Raw genomic sequence first — 19030 nt, forward strand, 5'->3', positions numbered from 1 at the left:
CTTTGGTAGTTGCATAGGAAATGACTTTGTAGTAGGAAGCCCTATGTTAAGCCCATATTTTGGTTGAAAAATACTCGGTTCTCTCGAGGCGATTATCGTCGAGTGGCGGTGGGGGGCGACAGCTGGAAGGCTTGACCCTTCCTGAGGCTTCTCGCTTCTCGCTTCTCGCTTCTCGGCCCCCCCTCCCCAAGTTTGCATCATGCCAACAACAAACCACATGCGATCGGCCGTCGCAAACTTGCATGAGCACATCATCGACACCGCCAGGCAACATCCCTCTTTTTGCCATTGCCCATTGCCCTCTTCTACCTGCATTGCATCGCTGTTACACATGGGTTGTATCTAGCTTTACACAGCACGCCATGCTGCTACCAGCCATATCCAATCACCATTCCTTTTGAGTCATTGAATCCTGCGACCCTCGACCTGTTACATGCGCCCGATACATGCCACCCCCTCGCCCTTACCTCTGTACCACGAGACCTCGAACCTCGCTTCCTCCTGCTAGGGGAACGAACTATTTGACGAGTCGCTGCGGCTGCTGACATTGCTTCATCTCCTGGTTCTTCCCTCCAATTACAATAGAATCTGGCGGTCGCCTCTCGATAGCCGACACACTTCTCTGCCTAATCGCTCGCGATTCCGATTTTATAGATTCCTTTAACCAAAAATACCTCGAATCACCCGCTCCTCTGTTGTTCCTCCCTCTACAATGGCTCCCTTTCGGCTAGACGAGGGCTTCTCCGAAGATGCATCAAGTCAGGATGAGCATGGGCGCATGTCTGTGGCCACAGCTGCCCGCTTTCAAGAATGGGTCATGGCACAGAATGAGCAGGCCCGCGCCGAGATTGCATACGAAGTTTTACGGACACTACGGACCTCTAACATTGTGGCTGTGGTTGAAAGGCTGACGCCGCTCCTCCATATTGATCCGTTGGAGAAACTGCCCCCGGAGATCACGTCACAAATATTCTCCTATCTGGATGCCGAGACTCTGTTGACTGCGTCTCTGGCGTCAAAGACATGGAGGGCACGTATCATGGACACTATGCTGTGGCAAGACCTGTACAAGAAGGAGGGATGGGGTCTAGACACAAAGGAGATCAGGCAATTTGAGAGCGCACTCATGCGACAAGAGTTTAAAAAGGCAAGAGCGCAGCTGCCCGGTCAGCCCCAGCTGAAGAAGCGAGCAACCTCTGACTGGATGGAGTCAAGAGGGCGGAAAGTCTCTGCGGACGTATCTCAGTGGCGCGAGCAGCATGGGGTAATTGAGGCCGACACAGACATGCAATCCGAGTCGACCGATGACCAAGAGATGCAAGATGCTCCCAGTAGCATTCATAACTCTCCACAGCGGCCAAATAAGAGACATAGTCAAGACTCGGGCGATGAGATGGACTATTCGTCGGACGCGGTCAATGGTGATGATGCTCGGTCGGCGAGCAGAGCCGTCCACTCCCTCGACCCTCCGATCAAGTCGCGGCTTGTCACCTATGATAGCAATGGGGAGGAGAAAGTGAACTGGACTCATCTGTACAAGCAGCGCCAGAAATTGGAACAGAATTGGACCAAGGGTCGATATACAACGTTCCAACTACCTCACCCCTCATATCCTCAGGAAGCACATACCGAGTGTGTCTACACCATCCAATTTTATGGGAAGTGGTTGGTAAGTGGCAGTCGGGACAAGACGTTGCGAATTTGGGATCTCGAGACCCGTCGGCTAAAGGGGAAGCCTCTAACTGGCCACTCTCAATCCGTTCTATGTCTCCAATTCGACCCAACAGAGAAAGAAGATGTCATAATATCCGGCAGCAGCGACGCCAGCGTCATCATCTGGCGATTCTCAACGGGCCAGAAGATCCACGAAATCCCGTCTGCGCATGAAGAATCCGTTCTCAACTTGAGATTCGATCATCGGTATTTGGTCACCTGTTCCAAAGATCGACGCATCAAAATTTGGAACAGAAAGACCTTGGCCGTTACGGATAAAGACTATCCTGAAATTAGACGCGACAGCCAGGCACGGGTGCCATCATACATCGTTAACACGGCGGACATGGAGCCATCTCTCCTAGAAGCCAGGATCGCCAACGGCCAGATCCGAGCCTTGAAACCATACATGCTTCTGCTGACCCTCGAAGGGCACAGTGCCGCCGTCAACGCCATCCAGATCAATGGTGATCTCATCGTGTCTGCGTCCGGCGACAGGCTCATCAAAGTCTGGAATGCCAAGGACGGAAGGCTGCTGCGAACGTTACAGGGACATCAAAAGGGAATCGCTTGCGTCCAGTTTGACAGCAAACGAATCGTGAGTGGAAGTAGTGACAACACTGTCAGAATATATGACCCTTATACCAGCGCCGAGGTTGCAGAGCTCAAAGGGCACACTAATCTTGTGCGGACCGTGCAAGCTGGTTTTGGTGATCTACCGGGAAGTGACGAGGATGATCCGGCTAAAGCCAGAGAGGCTGAGAGAAAATACCTTGAAGACGTTGTGCATGGTGTTATTGTTGAAGATAGAGGACACAATCGGCGCCTCAGGGTTGGTCCTGCTGGAACGTCGCGGCTTGCGCTTGGCTCTAGGTTACCGCCCGGTGGAGGTGGCAGCAAATGGGGTCGGATCGTCTCAGGCTCGTACGACGAGACAATCATCATATGGCGTAAGAATTCTGCGGGCGATTGGGTTATCGGACAAATGTTGCGTCAAGAGCCGCCGTCCCAATACCAAGACACCAACTCTCGACCCCGACACAACGCTGCCGCTGGTCAAACTCCTGCGCAAAACCATCCGCCAGCAGCAATGCATCCTCCTCCTGCCGCGGGTCAGCTTGCAGCGTCGCTACCGCCTGAACCAATCCAACTGCCGCCTATCAGGAGCATACTGCAAGCCGAGCCTCCTCATCCTGCTTTTGCTACGGCATCGCAAATTGTCTCGCAAGCAATGGGGACATCGATCGCTGGTCTCGGCGCCGGCCTTTCCAACGTCATGAACATAGGGAGAGTGCTGAATGCATCGGTCGGCCCTGGTGCCCCGCGGAACGGTCTGAACCTCACTGGCGGCTTCAGCTCCAGCTCTACGATGAACGGGAACAGTGCGCAATCTCTGGCACAAGCTACAGCGGCGCAGGCTGTCTCTCAAATCGTGCAGAGTGCAATCATACAAGCACGGTCACAGCAAGCACAGAATCAGCAGTCGTCAAACGCCAATGTTGGACCACCGACGAATGGTCAACCCCATGCTCAGCAGCAACAACAACAGCAACAACAACAAAACCCGCTTCCACATCATCCTGCTCCTCCTCATCCCCCAGTAGGACCGTCGCCCGCAGCTGCTACAGCGCAACAACAGTTAGCTCAACAACAACAACCCCAACAACCACAGCCCCAGGCAAACCAAGCTCAGGCTCCAGGCAATAACCAAGTTGCCGCCGCCAATGCAGACGCCAATGCCACCAACGCTGCAAACCAATTACCCGTCTCTCGCGTGTTCAAATTGCAATTCGACGCCCGACAAATCGTGTGTTGCTCACAAGACAGCAGAATTGTCGGGTGGGACTTTGCCAACGACGATCCCGAGATTATTGAAGCCTGTAAATTTTTCGTTGGCCCTTAAGCGACAAAGAAGGATCCGATGAGGATCAAGGTGAAGAGTGCAGTCTCGTCTGGGGCAGCGTCAAGAGAGGAGTGCGGGCGATAACATATTATGAGAAGGATGAAGCGAGAAATGTTCAAAAGAGTGAGAGAAGGTATCCAAAAGGGGGAGAGCCGTATCAAAGCGGTCTCCTTCCCATTCCCGTCCAGTCAGAGCTTTCGATATAGCACAGCTCTGAAGCATAGCGTGCGACAGGGATTCTCTTCTGTGTTGGGGGAGGAGGAGGGGAAGGGGAAGGGGGGGGCGCTATGAGCAAACAGCAAGTCAGGCTTTTATCATTGAGGTGTGCGGAGTACTATGTGCTCTAAAAGCACATGTCAGTACTCGTACTCTGTCTATATCAAGATGAACCTTGTCCGTTCCGCCTCTTTCTCGTTTTGTCTTGCCTTGCCTTGTCTTGTTTTCCCTTTTCTTTCTTTTAGCTCTCTTTCGTTTCTTTTCCATGGAGGTGTGAGAGGCGATGGATGGGTGAGTGATAATAAACCTTCCTCACTCGCTCCCAGAGATGGAACTGGAACTGGAGCTGGAACTGGAACTGGAGCTGGAACTGGAACTGGAGCTGGAACTGGAACTGGAGCTGGAACTGGAACTGGAGCTGGAACTGGAACTGGAATTGGAATCAACGCCTCACTCAGTGGCGTGCCGCTGCTTACTTCCTTAGGGTATCTATCTTTTATCTTTATTCTTTCATCGTACTCTATCCTATCCTATCCTATCCTATCCTGCCTAGCCCCCGTCCCGTCGTGTCCTGGGATCCGTCTTTTTCTTGTGTGTTGGTATTAATATTGAGATTGATTTCTATTTGTACGAACGTACATGGATATGTAGGTAGCGAGGTAGGTGGAGGTATCCGGCTTGGGAGGGAGCGAATTTGGTATTTGGTACTCGCTGGTTGGTGCCTGATGCTTGAGGAACAACACACCATGGTATGACGGTCATGATCATGATGATGATGATGATAGTGCTGTATCGATGCAGCAACGCAGTGACGAGGAACGGACCCGAATGTACCTTCCTGACAAAACGTTGAGGATCAAGTAACCGGCTGGAAGAAGGTATGGGCCCCACCTCCCCAAACATGGGTCGAGGTTGAGCAGAGATCTCTATCTCCATCTCCATCTTGGGATCTAGAGCGAGCCGGACCATGGTTAGTCGCCGTTTGCGCTCTCGTCTCATTCCCTCTCCTTATCTGGCTCCGCCTTGGGCTTATAGGTTTTCAAGTATACCATTGCCGTCAGGAAGTATGCCCCTGGACCATTCCGGCAGCCTTCCTCGCTTTACTGACGCTTCCAGATTTCCCTCTCCTCTTCTCCTCCTCCCGACCCTCATTTTCCTGGGCAGCTCTCTGCTCGCGCCGCTTGCGCCACTGCCACTCCCAGAGCACGGGTAAAAAAGACCACAAATCAAACTCGGGCCACAGCACATCCAGAAACACAATCTGCGTCGACTCGTGGCATTGCCAGAGCATAAAGTCGCTGAGCCGCGACACTCCTGAGGTGCGGATGAGCAGGTCAATGGGCGGGCACTCGGACGTATATGTATGGGATGTGATGGTAGCCGGAGTGATTAATTCGGGGGAAGGATACTTTTCTTTCTGTCGCGAGGGTTTGTGTGACGTGGTTAGTGGTTGGAGGGGCGGTGAGAGAGATGTGGTGTCGTCTTGGTGTAGTGTTGTCGAGGTTGATACCGATGAGGCGTCGTGGTCGCGGTCAGATTGATCGGGCGAATATGATGACAAGCTCGTTGTGCTCGAAGAGGGCGACTGCATGTCCATCAGGGGTGGCGACAAATAGGTTCTCGTCGCTGTTGAATTTGATTTTTCTTGTTGGGAAAATTGTTCGGACCATATCGTACTGGCGATCCTCTCCTCCTTGAACGGGCTCCTCCTCCCCTTGCCATTGATGTCTTCTGGCAGCGGCGTTGTCCACTCCTCCACCGTGCTCCGAATTGCACTCGTGATTTCTTCTCTTGAGGTATACGGGAAACATACATTCAAGACGCAGTTTCCCTCATTCCTGCTTGTCATTTCGACCGCTTTGTCGACAGCCTCAAGGACATCCGGTTTGATCAGTTCTCGTTGACCCAGTATCCGTATCCTCGCACCATATCGGTCCAACAGCTCACCGTGTTGGACAAGCTGTTTTAGCTTGATTTTGGCCATGGACATCAGAGCGTCAACCTCGTATTTACTGCGTTTGAAGTTTTCGATGCTGAAGGCGTATATCGTTACAGTGTGTACACCAGATTTATAGCACACTTCTAGTATCTATCATCATGGTCTTGTCAGTGCTAGTTTGGTGCCTGCGACAAACGAAACCCATGTCAAAGAGAGGAAAAGGAGGCCAAGTTATATCATACTTTTGCCAGTGCCTCGAACCCCAAATTATGCCCCTCGACAGTCTCAATCCGGTTGTTCTTTGCATATCGTCTATTCCCATCCATGACAAAGGCAACATGTCTTGGCACAGGGCCCTGGCGGAGAGCACCGATTAAGAGCTCGCGGAGTTGATTGAGGGCCCATTCTGCAGGCGGGGAGGAGAGAAGCCACTGGCGAAGATGGGACATATGACGGTATGGCATGGTAGCGGCGGCGGCAGCGGGGGTGGCGGTAGGAGGTATTCAATACGGAGGAAGGGATGAATGTTGGTAGAGGCGGAAGTGGTTTCAGTCCATGGAACACTGCAGGTTTGGGAATTGCTGCAGGCTTCGGTGAAGGTCGGTGGGTGAGGTCGCAGGTGACAAGGATACAATATGCGATTCTAGGTACGGCAGAGCAGGCAGTTACGGGATCTCCTAAAAGAGCGGAGAGGCTTCTGTGAATCCGAAAAAGAGAGTTGTTGAGCCCACGAGCCTCTGTTGACGGTTGAGGCGTACGCAATACGTGGCGTGGAGTGTCAAGAAGTTGGTATAGGCAAACTGTGGGTTTAATGTACGGCGGAGTACGGAGTACGGGGATGTAGCAAGCCCTTGCGAGCCTTGCGAGTGTTGTGAGTGACACAGAATACTCCGCCGTACACGGTGTATATATTGGAGCTGAAACGCACTTTCCCGAATCATCTAATCCTCTGCCTACTACGAGGTATTATTACCTCGTACCACCCAGCCACGACACCAAAAATCTTCCAAGTTGCGACTGACCTAGATAACATAGTGGGGATTACACTTCCACATTCAAAATGCCTTTAGCAAACATGTAGGATAGCTTTCTTTGCCGGGACTGTGCATGAATCCCGAGCCGACACTCAACCTTCTTCCAAAGTCCTGTATCCAGTCCCACGCGGACAAAGCCGTGCCTGACTTTCCTTGCTCGACAAGTTGAAGGCGAAGTAGTCTCTAAACCTTCTGCCAGGAGAGTCGGATACAGCTTCTGCATCTTCATTATTGCCGAGTCGTGCACGATTGCTCCCCAGAGCAATCCGGCAACACACTCTGGCCAGCGGTAAGGCTAAGCCATGGACGACCACACTGCTCACTACAAGGAACCACACGACCACCCGCATGGCCTCTTGGAGGTATTGTATGTCTCCTCGTGCCATACCTTGGTCATCTTGAGTCAGCTCCTCAAGGAACTCTGTTGCAATCATCAGATAGAAGATAGCCGAGACACCAATAGGTCCAAAGAATCCGACAAACATGGCCTGGAAAAGGTTTTCGATCTCGGTTACTTTGTGTTTCATGACTAAGATGGCAGGTAAACGCCGGAGGCAAAGGATCAGAATTCCCAGGATCAATAGTCTCTCAAGGGAGATGAGGTTGTTTGTTGCGAATGATGCCCATGGTGCGACAGCACCGTACCAAATGAAGATGGAAATGTTGACCAGCATATCGACAGATGACCAGAAGAGTTCACTGCAAGCGTCCTGCTCAAATCTGTGAGGTAAGTTACCGCTCGAGTTGTCAGCTTCCACTCCGAACTTACTGGTCATCCCATGCAAATGCACACCCGGCGACAAAGCAGGCAAGGATATCGTCAGTTCCCAGTATCCCGCAGGTCCCCAAAACGAAGAGAGACAAGGCAATAACATATGTCAAGGAGCTTTCTTCCTCAACAAACCCGTGCCTTTTCGCAGAGAAGAATAACTTGCGTGCGGCGTACCCCACCACGACACCATACACCACACTGAAAATAACAACGTAGCCCCAAGTACCCCTGAGCCAGGATGTGAACATGGGTAGCTGACTCTCTTCACTAGCGGAATATTTGATCCAATATAACGAGAAGAAGAGAAACGGATAGCCCAGACCGTCGTTCAACCCAGCTTCAGCTGAGATAAGTTTCTGTAATGGGTTTGGAGTATTGATCTCTGCAAATCGGCCTTTAATGACAGCATTGGACAGGACTGGATCAGTCGGCGCAACGCAGGCTCCAATCGCAAGGGCGTGGACGAAGCCCAGGCTTGGTAGCATCAACCATATGATGAGGCCTGCGCTAAGCCACATCAATGTCAGAGTTGGGCCCAGCAGGTAAAAAAGCGAGCGCCATGCCGTGGAGAGGTAACGTGAAGGGAGCTGGATGCCCGCGAGGACCAGCTGTACTGCAAGGACAAGCCGGGAAAATTCAAGCGTGATTGCATCTATGTTTTTACCCTCCCCGCAACCATATTCGTCTGGACGGAGGAAGCCCGCAAAATGTGAGAGCACTGTGCCTGCGATCAAAGAAATCACTGTCCGTGTGAGCTTAAGCCATCAGGGAAAAGGAGAAGACGAATGAAAACTCACATGCCTCGGAGAGCAGGAACTGTTGCTTCCATGCATCGGACACTAACCCGAAACTCAAAAGGAATCCGCCAAACGCGGCGCACACAACATTGAAACTGGAGAGGACTAGACCGTCCATGTTGTCATTGGAGCCTTGGCCGAAGCGGAAAAGAAGCAAAGAATCGAGAGATATTCGCCTTCTGGTGATAAAAACAACAGTCTCTGCGTTCAACAGGGAACCCGTAGTTAAAGAGCATTCATTACAGCATCAGAACCCCCACACTAATCTCATGCAGATGACGAAGGCGCCTGACGGGTCCAGACGGCTAGATATGATCAGCATCTCTCAAAGAGCGTCATCCATGTTGTTGTTTTGTGGGTATTGGCAACAATCATCGGCGTTGGTGGCCAGGCCTTTGATGTCGAGATAGGCAACGTCTCGGTTGATGGGCGAGCCAACCGAGGCCGAATGGAACCAACAGACTACATACCAGCAACGGGATCTCTGATTATGCAGAATGACGCCTTCCTTGCCATCCGAGAGACGTTACAAAGCAGATCTTGGGAGTCCAGAGGGAATCTGAGGCTCCGGCAAGACGGAACGCCGAAACCCGCGCTATGGATCGTTTGGCATGCGCTAGCTACTGATCGCTTGGCGGGTCATCCTCTTCGAATATATATATTTATATTCCTATCAAGTCATGAGACTTCGAACGGCCGGATCTAGTTTTTACTCGAGGAGAAGAATGTCCCATTTCATTTCTAGCTTCGATGCCATGCTCTAGTTGCGTGGGCTACGATGTTTGAAATCCACCCTGGCACTTTGGCAGAAAGGAAACGTACACTAGCACCGTTCCAATTTTGAAAACACTGTGGGGGATGCTGAGAGGTACATACATCTATACTCCCGCACCTTTTGCTCGCTCCATCTTCGTTGCAGAAACTGGCCCCGGCGGTCATCTGCCTTGCACCAGCCACACAGAACTGGCCGCTCTACAGATCCACGAAGACTATTCACATGCAAACGGCGCCCATTGGCCCACGCCGGTGTCGCGTACATATGTATGAGACTGAAGACAACGAGGTGCTCCTGGAAGACGCTGAAGAGGATGGAGACAACTATCCACCAAAGCAAACAATTGCGCCAGACCCCCACGCCGCTTTGCCTGTCTATGCGACGATTCATCGGTGAGTGTGGACAGATCCATATTCGGGCGCGGTGTCGAGCGTACGACAGAGCCTGGTGCTTGTCTTGAGATGACTTTGATATGAGCATGCACTGACATGCGACAGAATCCGGAGACTCGTGATTGCCAGCGTGGGTGAGTGAGGCTATCCGGCATGCCAGATTGTAAGATGGAAAGCTAAGGCTCATCCAGATGATCCATACACATTGGAGCAGTTGAGGGAGCCATCGGTGAATGAGTTGATTGTGCAGCCATTTGTCGGTAGGGTCTATGATCCAGACGATATCTCCATCGGTAAGAGTGCACCACTCCACAACCCTTGGAGGACTTGAAGCGCATGGCATAGGGGAAAGCTCTTTTTGATTCTGTCTTATCGGGTTGCTTCCTTTATGAAACGAAATTGACTATGGGCACAAGTATATTGTCTGTTAGTGAATCGCATGCAATTTCTCCGTGAGCAGAAATCAGATGGCTTGGAACAATCGGTCAGCACCAGTCGCGCCCATCTCTGTGAGCTTGTAGCCACCCAGCTCCTCTGGCGGTTTCATCACGATCACGATGGCCCCGAAGGACTTCTGCTATTAGCCAACATTCTAGTTGCGGGATTTGAGCCGTTCCAGAACGCGCCAGAGGATGTTTTACGAGAAAAGCCCCTACCTGCTCACTGGCCTGTGCAAAAGCGAGGAGGCTACGAACGAAAACTTACGGCCTTGGAAATCGCCATAGTCTCCACGAGCAAGGTATTCCTCAGCTCTCCAGCGACTCAAAAGGTGGTGGACGCTGTTTATCGAGGACAGATTGTTTACACGCCACTCTCGTTTGTCGACATATTGCCGGATCATTATAAGCACCGTCCAATCTCCCTCTATGATCCTCACAAGGCACCTGTTCTTAATCAATACCGTCTAATCGTTCCCCGGATTCGCATTATAATCGAAGTCGGTCAGTTTGCAGTCCTATTAGCGCTCTACATCCTCACGATGTCTTTCCACAGCCTGTCGGGATTGACTGTCTATGAGGTAATATTCTGTGTCTACACCACTGGATGGATCTTGGAGGAGTTTGCTGCCATTATTGAGCATGGATGGCAGGTCCACACCCAGAACCTCTGGTCATTTCTGGACATTACCTTTATAGTCATCTACGCGGCGTATTTCATTGTACGGATATACAGCTTGATCAGTGGTAGGCTCGATCCAGGACTGGGCCTCAACATCCTCGCAATTGCCGCCCCTGTCCTTCTTCCACGCCTCGCTTTCAACTTGATGCCCGACAACATGCTGTTTATTAGTCTCCGCGCCATGATGAGAGACTTTATTGTCTTGACGTTACTGGCCGTTTGGTGTTTTGCGGGATTCTTCGTCTCCATGAAGTGGCTCACCTATCTCAACGAACCGGCCAAACATCACGACATCCTCGATTCTACCACAGTCTCAAAGTGGATGCTTTGGATTTGGTTCGGACTTGATGGCACCGGGATCGAGCGATCTGTCGACTTCCACCAAGTCCTCGGACCGTCTCTCATGATCGTGTTCGCCTTTCTAGGGAACACTCTTTTTCTGACAGTTCTGGTGGCGATGCTGACCAACACATTTTCAAAGATTGTTGCAAATGAAAGCGCAGAAATTCAATTCCGGCGCGCAGTTCTCACGTTCGAGGGTGTGAAGAGCGACGCCATTTTCGCCTATCCCCCACCTTTCAATGTTCTCGCTCTCATCGTCCTTCTTCCCACGAAGTTCATCCTGTCACCACGACATTTTCACAAAGTCAACGTATTCGCAATCCGCCTGCTAAATGCTCCCATTCTGTTACTCATAGCTGCATGTGAGCGACCGCGGCTCTGGCGGCCACCGAACGGCAACCCTCGAGGTTCGCCGAAACGACGCAAACTTGCAGAATGGATCTTCTCGGGATTCTCGCCCCACGGAGATATTCAGGCGGTTTTTGACATAAAGAATTCGCATGAGGTTGCCGACAAATACGACAACTCCGACATTTTCGATTCGGATATCCGAGAGGATGAACTTTCCTCTGGACAATTAAGAGGTCTGAAGACTCAAAAAGGCTTGCAGAGAAGAAGGCGTTCAATGTCTGTCTAAGGATCGCATCGTACCAGAATATGATCAGCGTTGAGCCGTACTAGTCCTAGAAGACATCTCGACTGTGAGCGGACCATAGGGGTTTGTCAACCCGTGAAATGTCGAGAAAGGGATAAAACTCGTACCAGTTTCACAAGAAGCAGTTGCCAAGTCATCATTTGGCAATGGCAGTAGCATGAAGCAGCTGCAGACCCTTGGACTGACTTACCAAGCCTCGCTGCGATGTTCTGCCCTCGACAATAGGAACCTTGTCAAGAGATATCCCAATGCTTGATGCTCAGACATTGTTCGAAGACGGTTGAAAGCCGAATTCTTTACCCTCAGGCTGCGGGCTAAACTATTCTGGGCCTTAAATGGATGTGGAGCTCTCCATATAACGCTAGTATCTTTTTGTACTATGTACCCTGGCCGCCTCTTGATGCGGATCTAATGCCTCGCACTCCGTTCTCGTATCTATCCCTTCCTCTGGCATTGAACACATTGAAATGCCAGATTCAATTTGTGTGGTCGAAGAAAGCTGCTTGTTGCAACACCAGACTTCGTTCCTTCTTTCTCAATGGCTGGCTGGGTAAGCGATCCTTCGAGCGGGTCTCCTAGTCCTTCGCTGGACAAGACCATTAAATGGGGACCTTGCCATTGAGCAAAGCGACCCGAGTTCAATCACTGCAAGCACAATCCTGCTCAGTCTGCCCCATTAGGACTACTATGGACCAAACCACATGTAGAGCAAGCCTCGGTCATCTTTTGCGGGCTCTTCAAATCCAGAATGAATTAGGAGATGCGTGTTGGGGGGCTGTGCTGTGGAGGGTCGTCGTTCTTGAACCAATCACACACACCACGCCGGTAAGACGGAACGACAAGACAACAAAGTTTTGCAGCTTTCTCACGCCTTCTCTCGTCTAAACATTTCTCTTCCCTGCGCTAAGCGAAGGCGGCGTCTTGCCCTGGCTCACTCGGTCCCGTTCTGACCATCCTTTCCCCAGTGGCTGGTGCCAGGGTCCCCATGTGGAAAGTGCGGATAGTAATCTCGATCCAATCCTCAGACCTGCACAGACCACTCTGCCAAAAACTGATGATTTCTCATGTACTGTAAGATCTGAGAGTCAATATCTTTGACTAATATCAAACTCCCAAACCTACAAATATAGCGTTCGAAGCTGTGCTGAAGGCTCGGTTCGGCAGACGCAACTCGTGCTCCAGACAGCTCGACACGGTCAATGTGGACATCCTTCCAAGCGAGTCACCTGTCGTCTATGTCAGCGTCAGCAGTTGAAGGAAAAGCAAGCGAGCTCCTGGCATTGAACCTGGAGCATCTGAGGGACAGTCTTCCTGTGTTAGGCAGAACCGAAGTTCCCTTCTGCGACAGACTCAGACAGTCAGTTTTCTCCATTTCTGTCTCGCTTCATTATCTCCCTATCAGTGCAGCAATCCCTGCTAGGAAACATATGGCAGTAGATTCTTCTACATGAACTGAACTACCCATGTGGCAGGGTCACCCATATGACCCGTGAGTATCAAGATTCGCACGGGGTCGCTCCACAGCTAATAATCCGTTTCGCTGATGAAATCAAGTTGGAATTTAGCCCTGTTGGCTTGCTTGTCATCGGCACAGACCCAGGATGGTTCCCTTACTGCAACGCCAGCAAATGCAACAATTTGAGCCACGAATCTTCTATATATAAGCGGCAGCCACTGAAATGACGGTGCATTGCCTATGGAGCGACGTACCGTGCCTGGCAAACTCGATATAGTGCCGAGACTGCTTAGACTCAGCATCGCAAATGACCGCTCCTAAAAAGCCTCAAACTAATCCCGATTTGGTATCAGCCATGACCAGGTACTTCCATTTCTATTACATATTCTCTGTACCTGGTCTCAATTTTCTTCACCAAGTCAGCATCTGAGCAAGACACCGAGGAGAATTGGACAGGGTTGGATCGCACCTTCTCGTTTATTACGAGGGAGCACATACGGAGCGAACCGAATAAAGGTTTAATCGTTATTTCTCCAGACGCTCATTGAAATTGAGCCCGGCATTGTTGTGGGCGGAATGTCCTTGAAATCTGGTTCAGCTCATTGCCCAACAGAGCAAACAAAAGCCGGAACGCCAAAAGAGGTTATTCAACCATGTGAACCAACAAAGCCGCCCAAACGTCAGCTGAGCCAGCGAGGCTACGACAATTTGGTGATATTCTTGACGACGCTTCTCATATTTGAAGAAACCGGGGTGCCTTATGTTCTTCGAGCCGACTCCGCGATCGACCTGGACACTCCAAAACGGCTTCGTCTTCGGCTTCTCCTATTTACCTCGGTCAACGAGAGCTTTCTTGTCGCGTTATTGTTCTTCGCCTTTGGTCAACTCGATCAGCGAAAGCCGTCGACAACATTCTCTTCTCCTGCCAAACCAGGCACATGGGCTTTAGCATGCTTTCAAAGAATTCTACCGGCAATCGCTTCCAAGCTTTTTCTCGAAATGATACATTTAACGGTACCATCCACGGTCGAGTGTTTACGATATCAGACCTCGACCGTTAATCCTATCGTCTTCTTCCCTATCCTACTTTTGGCATTTGATTTTACAGTGTCGACTCTCATTGAGCGACTTGGGCGTTCCAGGATCGCGGCATACTTCGAGCAGTTCAAAATGGACCGGATAAAACTCGTCCCGGTATATTGGCTACTACTTACCGAGGTGGATTTCTTGGTTCGCTCACAGTTCCCAATCGACGTTCTATCAATATCGGCCTTCCGACTGACAGATGTACCAAAATACTTCTTTGCGTACGTTTGGGGCCGCCTATCCGTTTCAACAGGGGATATATACATCCTTGCCATTACTCCGGTTTTGCAACTACCGATTATCTCCATGGCACTCTCGGTCCTATTCAGCAACCTTGCTTTGCTGGACTTACTCTCGGCGGCGATCCCCAATCTCGCAAAAAATGACATTCTTTCCGAAAGCGTCGAGAGTGCTCTCCGAAAGATGGGAGGAGGCTGGACCTTCCATGCCGTCATGTATAGCGTCTGGAGGAATCTGAGTTTCGCGAGCATTGCACCCACGCTCTTGGCCACGTTCGTGGAACGTACGGATCAGGATTTCTGGGTCACCATTCCCGGTCTCGGAAGGAGATTGCTGAGGAAGTATGCATACGCCGCATTCCTGCTCTACATACCCGTCAGCAGGCTCGTTCAAGCCGGCATTGACATGATAAACGCGCGGGTGTTGGGAGGAATTGAAGTGGTGCGTGTACTTGAATCACACAGTTCTATTGGCTCGGCGCTGGTGATTGTTTTCTTTGGGTCTTTGAACACGATTCTGGCGTGGACGATGGGGTGCATGGTGGTCGAATGCATACCGTACGCGAGCCAGATTCTGTAAATGGACAGTGGACACATATCTCAGGGCGTTTCGTCTCGGACTGGGACCCTCGCAACATGGGAAATGAATGGCGAAGCTCCAGAAGTTACTTTGCCGCAAAAGAGCACACATGATTTTAGAATGGCCATTTGAAAGCTCTCTTGCAAGGGGAAGTATTCATACATGCATATCGTAACCGCGATGATGCTCAAAGTCTCTACGTGCTTGCAATTTTATGCAGTCAGATTCTTTGTCAAAGAATCTGACACTCAGCACAAACATGTGCGATTATTTAGAAAGTAAAAATACATAGAGTTAGTTTTTACAGATCGTTTCCCGGGGTTTCTTTGTTTCCTGTCCCCTGAGATTGCGGCGTGGACATACATGGACGAATTCATGTGGCCACGCACAGGAAGGCACAAACCGAAGTCGCCATTGAGAGCATCATGAGCACCTGTTCGCCACATGCTCAGCACGTTCTCAGCGTTCAGGACTCGGTACTCTCGGTACGGACCAGTAGTGCTCCCTAGGTATGGGCCCTTCCATGACGGTCAGCAAGGCGCTGTAGCGGTCCGACTTCCTTGTTCGACTCGACTCCACTGAGAGAGTCTGAGAGAGACACGTCGCCTTGTACTTACCTATTGGTGGACGGACTGGGAACTTGCACAGGGGCGGGTTTGTTTTCACCCCACGGTGGTATGGAGTAACCAGTCCCCTCACTACTTGAGCGCTCGGACTCGACTCCGACCTCCTTCTGCGGGTCTCTTGACAAAAACACCAAGGATACGCCGTAATATGTACATGCGTTGCACCTAGCTAGTACCTGGTATGTACCATCGATCTAACCGGGGCATAGATCGCCTTGTTTGTCCAAGCCAGTGAGTGGTACTGTAAGTGTAACCACCCAGGGGTCCCCGGTAAGACGGAACACTGCCCTTCTCCATCCCTTTCTTCCCTTTGGCGCCTTCTCGCCCTAACGCGCCCCACGCCGTCGGAGTACGGAGCTGCCATCCAGCTGGCCACCTAGGTAGGGAATACCTAATCGTATTATGTAGCTAGTCCGCAAACTAGCAAACTAAGCGTGCGGGTAAGCAGGGATACTAGATGGTACCGTTCGAATGTGAGAACACGGTCACAATGGCGATTGATTTGCTTCTATGTGCATACGGTAATGAATCGGGGACTTTGAAGAGTAAAGGCATTTGGACAGGGCAGCTGATATCAATCAAGATTCGTTTGTAGAACATTCGACGGGGAGTCTAAGGTGCTGTTAGGCCGGGTCTATAATCCTCCATCTCTACGCCTATCTGTCTGCTCTCTCCTAAGTGGGTAGAGGATATATAGAAACACACATACACACACGCAATCACACCTCTCTCTCTCTCTCTCTCGCTCTCCCTCTCTTGCCGACTCTCAAATCAAATCTCTTTGATGAAACCAACTTCCACAAGCTTGTCCACAGGGATGTTCAGCGCCTGGATCTTGGTCCGCGTGTTCTCCCTGACCCACAGAAACGCCTCCAGCACGGCTCTCCTGACAATGTTCGTCCGCGTCTTGACGCGGAGCTGTTCTTTACCCACGATGTAGACGACCTGCTTGGAAAAAGCCTGCTGGAGCTCTGTCAGTCGCTCCGTCAGCTCTGACTGTTCGAGCGATGTGTTCTCCGAGTTCAGCGCCTTTTCCCCCAGCACCACTTGCTTCGAGCCCTGCATGTGGCCTCCCGAGTGCGCAGCCTCGTGGCCGAGGCCTTCCTGCGAGAGGAAAGCGTGCACTTGATCATGCAGCAGGAGCCCAAGATTCTGGCTGACGACCTCGTCGTTGTAGCCGTGCCGGATGACGACGCGGTAGCAGTTCGGCATGGGCTTCTTGCCGTCCTGTCCGTTTCCCATGAAGCACCGGATTATTTGGTATCGTTCTTCAGCTGGAACTGTAGGGATTTCCAAAGGCCTTAGGTGGAAGAAGATGATCACGTCTGGCGCCGCGTGGAACTTCTGGAGGAAGTGGATAAAAGCCGTAGGAGTCGTGGACGGTGCGCCAGACTTATCGAAGAAGACGCCAATACCGTTGATCCGGGTAATCTCTTCATCGCCAAAGGCAGGTGCGAGTTTGAGTTTCCGGCTATGTTCGCTTGTACTGTCGGTAGATTGAAGTATATCGGACGTGGGGATCCGTTCAAATCCCTCAGCTTTCCACTGTTGCTCTTTTCCAAATCTCCATAGAACGAAGAAGGATACCAAGATCACCCCGAGAGCCAAGGTAAACCATGCGCCGCTGGGGACTTTGGTGAGGGCAGAGGAGAGGAAAACACCATCCCACAGTGCAAATACAAACCAGACGGGCGCGACGACATAGAGTGGATAGCGCCAGACAATCAGGGCCACCACGGCCACCATGTTGGTGGTAAGGAACGTGACCAGGATAACACAGACTCCGTAAGCATGTCCAAGATTGGTCGTGTTTGTATATGCCGCTGTGACCACTATAGTGCCAGTCATGAGTAACCAATTTGCGATAGGCATATAGACCTGGCCGTAGAAAATCTTGGAGACGTGCACCACCTTGAGCTGGGGGAAGTAGGACAGTTTCATGATCTGAGTCAACAGCTGGAATGTGGCAGTTATGGTCGCCTGGCTCGCAACAATGGCGGCAAGGATCGCGATGATGAGTGACGGCCAAATACACCCTGGAGGCACAGTCTTGAAGAACGGGTTGTTGTAGGCATCGGGAATGTCGGAGAGGTAGGCTGCTTGTCCAATATAGCTCAATAGTAAGCAGGGATAGGCAAAGTATAGCCAAGACAACCGTACGGCCGGTGCACTGAAGGCTCCAAGGTCGGCGTATAGGGTCTCGCAACCTGTGAAAGCGAGGAGGATTCCTCCGAGGTTGATCCAGCCCTCTCTTCCGTTCTTAACCAGGTAGTGTCCAGCAAAGTACGGAGAGAAAGCCTTGAGCATAGAGGCGTCGTGCTTGGCCAAGTTGTAAATACCAAAAACCGCGTTGAAGAGGAGCCAGACGATGACGATCGGAGCAAAGGAGCTCGCCAGCTTTGTAATACCGAATGGCTGCAGTAGGAAGAGCACAACGAGAATGGCGCAAGAAGATCCGATCACAGTGGACTGGGTGATATTGGACGACACGACTTCAATTCCTTGGATTGCTCCCAGAACAGATTGTGCAGGGGTGAGAACACCATCAGACATAACCAACGCGACACCAAAAACACCTAAAACTTTGAGGATCCATTGGACAATGGAGGAGCGCTCCATGAGATTCCGCGCCGTCCGTGCTGGCTTGCGAAGGTCTCCGGTCATGTGTCGCTCCATCCTGACCATCTGCGCTTCACGCGGATGGCGGCGAACAATGTTGGCATACCGAGTCAAAAGGGAGAACAGGGCAAAAGTCCCACCCTCTCCTTCGTCATCGGCTCGGAGGACGATGAAACAGTACTTGATGGTGACCATGATCGTAAGGGACCAGATAATCCACGAGCAAGCTCCAAGCAGATCATCCCGGCTTGGAGGAGAAGAGAAAGTCGACGAATACACGTACAACGGACTGGTGCCGATGTCGCCGTAAATCACCCCGATAGATTGATAGGCTAACCATAAGAGCTTCCATCCATGGAAGACCTATGTGAATCAGCATCCGAGTCGGCCCTTCAAATCATCAATGTGACTACCATACCTGTCTTCTCTTGATGTCTCGAGAGTCTACGCTGCCCGTTTCGGAGTCGACACCAACGTCTTTGATGAACTCCTTTGTTTTGTCAGAAGAGCGGACAGCAGCCACTCCAAACGCCGAAGCCTCCCGACTCCTGAGAGTATACACTCCTCCGCCGTCGCCGCCAAGGATGTTCTGCGAGCGCGCAGGGTATATTGCCTCTGGTGGCTGGCTTCCGGACTCGTCCATGATGGATGAGGAAGTCAGAAGAGAAGAAGTCTCGAAAAGGGGGCACAGGCCGGAGACAGTAATGGGCTCTCCAGACGGCGGTCTCGCAAAGTAAACGAGGAAGCAGGAAGATTGAATGACAGAA

At 51.3% G+C, this 19030-nt stretch overlaps 6 protein-coding genes across 6 annotated transcripts; 3 read left to right on the forward strand and 3 right to left on the reverse strand.

The window, feature by feature from the left end:
• Positions 1–712: 712 nt before the first annotated feature.
• On the forward strand, positions 713–3616 carry A1O5_05780 (uncharacterized protein; the record flags this gene model as incomplete). The annotated part of the gene is made up of 1 exon (XM_007746379.1): positions 713–3616. The coding sequence occupies one exon, from the start codon at positions 713–715 to the stop codon at positions 3614–3616; it is 2904 nt and encodes a 967-aa protein (XP_007744569.1).
• A 1273-nt stretch (positions 3617–4889) lies between these two features.
• A1O5_05781 (undecaprenyl diphosphate synthase) lies at positions 4890–6235 on the reverse strand (the record flags this gene model as incomplete). Its single annotated transcript, XM_007746380.1, has 2 exons — positions 4890–5921; positions 6014–6235. 2 exons carry the CDS (start codon positions 6233–6235, stop codon positions 4890–4892), a joined length of 1254 nt encoding a protein of 417 aa, XP_007744570.1.
• A 662-nt stretch (positions 6236–6897) lies between these two features.
• Positions 6898–8492, reverse strand: A1O5_05782 (uncharacterized protein; the record flags this gene model as incomplete). The annotated part of the gene is made up of 3 exons (XM_007746381.1): positions 6898–7525; positions 7575–8319; positions 8375–8492. The coding sequence occupies 3 exons, from the start codon at positions 8490–8492 to the stop codon at positions 6898–6900; spliced, it is 1491 nt and encodes a 496-aa protein (XP_007744571.1).
• Positions 8493–9413: 921 nt separating this feature from the next.
• Positions 9414–11639, forward strand: A1O5_05783 (uncharacterized protein; the record flags this gene model as incomplete). The annotated part of the gene is made up of 4 exons (XM_007746382.1): positions 9414–9541; positions 9647–9675; positions 9733–9834; positions 9958–11639. 4 exons carry the CDS (start codon positions 9414–9416, stop codon positions 11637–11639), a joined length of 1941 nt encoding a protein of 646 aa, XP_007744572.1.
• A 2050-nt stretch (positions 11640–13689) lies between these two features.
• Positions 13690–15018, forward strand: A1O5_05784 (uncharacterized protein; the record flags this gene model as incomplete). Its single annotated transcript, XM_007746383.1, has 1 exon — positions 13690–15018. The coding sequence occupies one exon, from the start codon at positions 13690–13692 to the stop codon at positions 15016–15018; it is 1329 nt and encodes a 442-aa protein (XP_007744573.1).
• Positions 15019–16415: 1397 nt separating this feature from the next.
• A1O5_05785 (potassium uptake protein) lies at positions 16416–18906 on the reverse strand (the record flags this gene model as incomplete). Its single annotated transcript, XM_007746384.1, has 2 exons — positions 16416–18626; positions 18682–18906. 2 exons carry the CDS (start codon positions 18904–18906, stop codon positions 16416–16418), a joined length of 2436 nt encoding a protein of 811 aa, XP_007744574.1.
• Positions 18907–19030: the final 124 nt, after the last annotated feature.

Source organism: Cladophialophora psammophila, assembly GCF_000585535.1.
Source record: "Cladophialophora psammophila CBS 110553 chromosome Unknown aczJe-supercont1.8, whole genome shotgun sequence".
Taxonomy (NCBI): Eukaryota; Fungi; Ascomycota; class Eurotiomycetes; order Chaetothyriales; family Herpotrichiellaceae; genus Cladophialophora; species Cladophialophora psammophila.